This window comes from Fukomys damarensis, unplaced genomic scaffold (assembly GCF_012274545.1).
Source record: "Fukomys damarensis isolate Sample0158 unplaced genomic scaffold, DMR_v1.0_HiC HiC_scaffold_27, whole genome shotgun sequence".
NCBI classification, from domain to species: domain Eukaryota; kingdom Metazoa; phylum Chordata; class Mammalia; order Rodentia; family Bathyergidae; genus Fukomys; species Fukomys damarensis.
In genome coordinates this window covers 29,533,169-29,535,714 of record NW_022900939.1, presented here as the reverse complement: position 1 = coordinate 29,535,714, position 2,546 = coordinate 29,533,169, and the positions used below count along the sequence as shown (strand labels likewise).

At 59.9% G+C, this 2,546-nt stretch overlaps 1 protein-coding gene across 2 annotated transcripts; it reads left to right on the top strand.

The window, feature by feature from the left end:
• Positions 1-617: 617 nt before the first annotated feature.
• Gadd45g (growth arrest and DNA damage inducible gamma) lies at positions 618-2,225 on the top strand. 2 transcript variants are annotated; one of them, XM_010607596.3, is made up of 4 exons: positions 618-787; positions 1,089-1,190; positions 1,328-1,541; positions 1,638-2,225. In XM_010607596.3, the coding sequence occupies exons 1-4, from the start codon at positions 735-737 to the stop codon at positions 1,746-1,748; spliced, it is 480 nt and encodes a 159-aa protein (XP_010605898.1). In that variant the 5' UTR covers positions 618-734; the 3' UTR covers positions 1,749-2,225. The 2 variants fall into 2 exon arrangements, with proteins under 2 accessions (XP_010605898.1, XP_019060600.1); XM_019205055.2 differs by having other exon boundaries at positions 1,328-2,225.
• The last annotated feature ends 321 nt before the right edge of the window (positions 2,226-2,546 follow it).

Genomic DNA, 2,546 nt, shown 5'->3' with positions numbered 1-2,546 from the left:
CTTGTCCTCACCCACCCGCCCCCGGTGCCCGGCCGCCCCTCCCCAGGAGGGTGGTGGATGGGTTCGGACCTTCCTGCGCCCACCGTGCTGGGCTCAAGTCTGCGGTCGGGCGGCGAGGGCTGGCGGCAGTGCTGTGCCGATTGGCCTCCGAAAGCCCCAAAATACAGTTGCGTGCTTTTACTTTAATTTTCTGTTTCAAGGCAACAGCCCCATAAACTCCAAATTAAAAGGAAAAGAAAAATAGTAAAATAGTAATAAAAATGAATGCAAAGCGAGATTCTTTTACAGTCTACAAGTGTACATTTCACAAATTGCAGCCTATTAGCAAGCAAAGAGGGTTTTTTTTAAAATTTCCTTTTAAGGACTTAAAAAGAAAGGCGATATGAAATCTGCAGGCTCCAGTCTGCCTGGTAACACCCCGACAAAAGCGGCAGATTTGAGGTATTGTCACCTCCCCGCCCCCGCCCCGGCGCACCCCTCCCCACGTGGCCTTCTGGCACGAGCAGTCTGCCTGCCGCCTCATTTGCATCAGAAAGCGGGCGCCGGCCAATGGGCGCCCAGCCTCTCGCCAGCTGGCGGCGTCGGGAGAGCCGGCCTATATAAGGACGGCGCGTCAGTCGCTGGCTCACTAGCTGGTGGTGGGCGCGCCGAGCTGGAAGGTAGCAGTCGCGTCTGCTCTCGAGTTCCTTTCGCGCTCGTGGCATTTGGATAACTTGCTGCTTATCAAACACATCATGACTCTGGAAGAAGTCCGCGGCCAGGACACAGTTCCGGAAAGCACAACAAGGTGGGTATCGGGGTGCTGAGACCTTCGGATCGTAAGGGATATAAGCCTGCGGCGTGCCAGCCGACCACAGGGTGCCGGGGGAGTGTAGGAGTCTTGCCAGGGCTGGGCATCCAGGGGTGTACTCCTGCTGCCGCACTGTACGGGTTCCAGCCCTCGATCGGGACGGGGGAGCTAGAGGCAGGGGTGCGGGCTGCGGGCCGGGTCGGGAGTCAGGGTGCGGGTCTAGGTGCTGGCAAGAGAGCAGGCTGGAACTTGGGATCCGGGGCTTGGGCGTCACAGCTCACGGCGCCGTTTTTCACAGAATGCAGGGCGCCGGGAAAGCGTTGCACGAGCTGCTACTATCGGCTCAGCGCCAGGGCTGCCTCACCGCTGGCGTCTACGAGTCCGCCAAAGTCCTGAATGTGTGAGTATAGACGCGGCTTGGGCTGGGCGAGGTGACTCGGGCTGGGAGATGGAGTGGGGGTGGGGAGGAGTTGGAGGCCGCGCGGAGAAGACCGGGACGCACAGACCCTGACCTTGTGGTTCTTATCTGCCGCGCAGAGACCCTGACAACGTGACCTTCTGCGTGCTGGCCGCAGACGAGGAGGACGAGGGCGATATCGCGCTGCAAATCCACTTCACGTTGATCCAGGCGTTCTGCTGCGAGAACGACATCGACATCGTGCGCGTGGGCGACGTGCAGAGGCTGGCGGCGATCGTGAGCGCCGGCGACGAAGGGGGCGCGCCGGGCGACCTGCACTGCATCCTCATTTCGGTGAGTGCCGCCTCCGCCCCCACCGCGGTGTCTACCCCGCGCCCCGTCTTGGCCCGAGGCCATCCCGGCTCACCCAGTGCTGTGCTCTCCCGGCAGAACCCCAATGAGGACGCGTGGAAGGACCCAGCCTTGGAGAAGCTTAGTCTGTTCTGCGAGGAGAGCCGCAGCGTCAACGACTGGGTACCCAGCATCACCCTTCCCGAGTGACCGCCCGGCAGGGGCCTTGGTCTGATCGACGACGGGGTAATACCCCGGGGCGCCTAGCGCGCTGCTGGCTCTGGAGGGGCCCTCCGAGGACACCCGAGTGCGACGTGGAGACTGGCAGGTGGAGGCCTGGAGAGCGAGGAGCAAGCCTCCCCAGGAGGGGCCTGGCCAAGGCAGGGCAGACTGGCCCAAGCCGAGGACTCTGCGAGTGTCTGGAGCGGCTGCTCGCTCAAGAAGGAGGTGGGGACTTTGGCCACAGTGCTGGGAAGGACAGACTGGCTGGGTAGGCATGACTTAGCACCTGCGCTCCTCCTGAGGCTGGAAAGGCCGGCCAGGCGATCTGGATTTGGTGCAGCCGCAGGAGCCTGACGGACTTCATAGGCTGCTCTGCTTTTTCAAAAGGGATCTGGGCAATGTTTCCTTTTCTAAAGAATACTGCCATTGAAGCTTTGAATTTTACAATAAACTTGTTGAAACAAACTTACGCTTTTTATTGTGGGTTAGGGGATCCTTGTCTCAGGGAGGTGGTGGCAGATGTTTCAGATGATTGCTGGAACTCAGTGGAGTTGGTGGCACCTGTTCCCGTCTTCCTGTTGGGCCAGAATTGCAGGCTCCTTGGGCTGGTAGTGGGGGAGGGGATGGTGTCTGTGCAGCACTAGGGCAGAACTTGAGCCTGACTTCGTTGCTCTCCTTTGAGGAAGATTTTAAAGGGTATACTTGAGATAAGGTGTCCTCGAACGGCAGCTCGATGCAATCCTATCTGATGACGGTGACCTCTGCCTCTGTACCTCCCCTCCCCCT

Excerpts from the sequence above, each read along its gene's own strand:
- Gadd45g (XM_019205055.2), top strand. The coding sequence starts at position 735 with ATGACTCTGGAAGAAGTCCGCGGCCAGGACACAGTTCCGGAAAGCACA. Across the intron at positions 788-1,088 it reads GTTCCGGAAAGCACAACAAG|AATGCAGGGCGCCGGGAAAG; the intron begins GTGGGTATCGGG and ends CGTTTTTCACAG. Across the intron at positions 1,191-1,327 it reads TCCGCCAAAGTCCTGAATGT|AGACCCTGACAACGTGACCT; the intron begins GTGAGTATAGAC and ends TCTGCCGCGCAG.